Source organism: Triticum aestivum, chromosome 6B (genome assembly GCF_018294505.1).
Source record: "Triticum aestivum cultivar Chinese Spring chromosome 6B, IWGSC CS RefSeq v2.1, whole genome shotgun sequence".
In the NCBI taxonomy this organism is placed as follows: Eukaryota; Viridiplantae; Streptophyta; class Magnoliopsida; order Poales; family Poaceae; genus Triticum; species Triticum aestivum.
In genome coordinates, this window is record NC_057810.1 from 19566465 (window position 1) to 19568813 (window position 2349).

At 42.7% G+C, this 2349-nt stretch overlaps 1 protein-coding gene across 1 annotated transcript; it reads right to left on the reverse strand.

Annotated features, from left to right (window-relative positions):
• Nucleotides 1–342: 342 nt before the first annotated feature.
• Nucleotides 343–1026, reverse strand: LOC123135327 (agamous-like MADS-box protein AGL80). Its single transcript, XM_044554362.1, has one exon. The coding sequence runs from the start codon at nt 1024–1026 to the stop codon at nt 343–345; it is 684 nt and encodes a 227-aa protein (XP_044410297.1).
• Nucleotides 1027–2349: the final 1323 nt, after the last annotated feature.

Sequence of the window (2349 nt, forward strand, 5' to 3'; positions counted from 1 at the left end):
TGTAACTCTTATGGTTGGATCGCTCATGCAGTGCTAGAGTCCATAAAAACTCGTTTTATTATAAAAAGTATGCTTGACAAAACATGTTGACATAAAGAGCAAGTACAACCTAAAAGTTTCAACCAACTGATAAAAAATTAGAGCATGGAAGAGATCCACAATAACAATTTCAACAACAAAAATAAAATTTCCTTTGCTCAAAGAGAAAGACTGAGACCGATTGTCTCATCTTATTCATGATGCCATCCATGCATGAGTCTTATTAGCCATGAAAAAACTAAATAAAAGGAGATGAGGCACATGTAGATGGGCATGCCCTACATGTAGAGATCCTCTCCCTGCTTACATATTCATATGACTAGGAAAGAAGCCGAAGTTGGTGCCATCATGGCCACCAGTACTCTGGCCATTGTAGATCTGGGTGCCAAGGTCCCCTTCGGACCTCACTGTCTCAAGCCAACCCTCCTGCTGCGGCGGCGACACCCGATACATGGCTGGAGGCCCCATGTCCATGTTGCCGGTGATGTATGGTGCCTGCGTTTGGTAGACTGGCGGCTGCCCGCTCATTTTTGTGATGCGTTCGCCCAGGCCTTTGAGCATTAACTCCAACTTCCAACCCATGGTTGTGAGCTCCTCGATGTTTACAGGGAGGCGGCCGCTGACCATGGCCTCATGCAGGAGAAACTTGGTCTCACGGTCTTGGAGCTCGCACCTAGTCTTCTGGACCTGGTCTCGGAGCTTTGCGACGCGCTGACTAAGGACACTCTCCTGGTCCATCGTTTTCTTTAGCCGCGCCACCTCCGGCACGCTCTTAAACCTTTTCAAGATAGCCACCGCCTCAGCATGGGATGGGAACACCTCTGGCACCGTTGCGCCCTCGCCATACACCAGCACGCAGGCCTTGGCCTTGCACAAGGTGGTCACCTCATCGGCCTTCTTCATCAGGTTCTCGCTGCGCTTCTTCAAGGTATTCTGCCGCGCCGAGTCATTGCGGATGTACCGGAGGGCCACCTTCTTGCGAGCCATTGTTGACCGAGGAAAAAAATCTGCAAAGGAAGGAAAATTGCTAGTTTGGATGAGTTGAAAGCAAGGGAGGCAGGGTAGATTTATAGTGGAGGTCTGTGACGATGAGGAGGGTAGAACCATGCCAATGGAGGATTTGGCTGACTTGGAGGCAGGTCTTAATTGTGCCCAGCTGTAAATTTGGTGTCTATTTAAAACTTTAAGATTTACTTTCCTAAGATCATAGATTTTGTCCATCAATACAAAATTTCTCTTCGATTGAGCCATAAAAGATATGGAAGGTTTCTACCTATAGGCGCATAGTACTAGGATATTCCTATTTAGTAATATATTGCCAAATTAATTTTCCAGTTTAATTTTATCCAAAGTTGGATGTTTATTCCAAATATAGACCACCCCGTCGACCATCCATTCTTTTGTAACAAAATTAAGAAAGTATTAATGAGTAATGTATCTAAATTATCCCATAATGAAAAACCAATTGATCATGCATGTTGGGTGACTAATAGCCAATTTTCCTATATGTGAATTGAATGAGGTTCTATATATCCAGGGTTGACTATCATTGCTCGCTGATCAAGTTGTTTGTTGGTCATATTCGTTAACACATTTCAACATAATATGCAAGCCTGCCCACACAATTACCTTGTTATATAATTAGATAACAAAATTTAACACACAACTGGAAGGACATAGATGTCCCCAAGTTGATTTTGATGTTAATGAGAACATGATTATTGATCTAACCATGTGCATGAGTTCTTCACAGTGTTTGGCACATTTTATGAAAATCACTCATGGGCAGAGAAGGAGAAAACTAAACGTTGATTTACATGATTTATCAAGTCAACAAGAAGTCCATACTATAGGGGGAGGTGAGATACATAGTAAACGCCCCCTTCCCCTAGGTGGGCTTCTAGTCGAAAAATGTATGCAACATTTTAATTTAATTTTTCTGATCTGCAGAAAATGCATGTTTCCGGTAAACCAAAAACAATAGAAAACAACAACTATCACTATGGTACTTAGTGAATAGGTTAGTATGGAATCTATAAATTACATGAATATAGCATGCAAGATACAAAAACTATAGGTGGGTCCACATGCCGTACTAACACGCCTAGATCTTGGGGCATGTGTAAGAGGTGTGTGGACACATGGTAGCTCCCCGAGAACCACCTTTTTGGCGCAAGCTTGTACTCCAATTTTTGGAAGTGCCATATTTTTCTTTCAGATTTTTTGAAGTTACGGATCCCCTGCTAAAACGGTATCTAGACTCAGAAAATAGCATCTAGAAACGGCTCCATCGTACATCCAGAAACAACA

Coding starts and splice junctions, on each gene's coding strand:
- LOC123135327 (XM_044554362.1), bottom strand. CDS start 1,026: ATGGCTCGCAAGAAGGTGGCCCTCCGGTACATCCGCAATGACTCGGCG.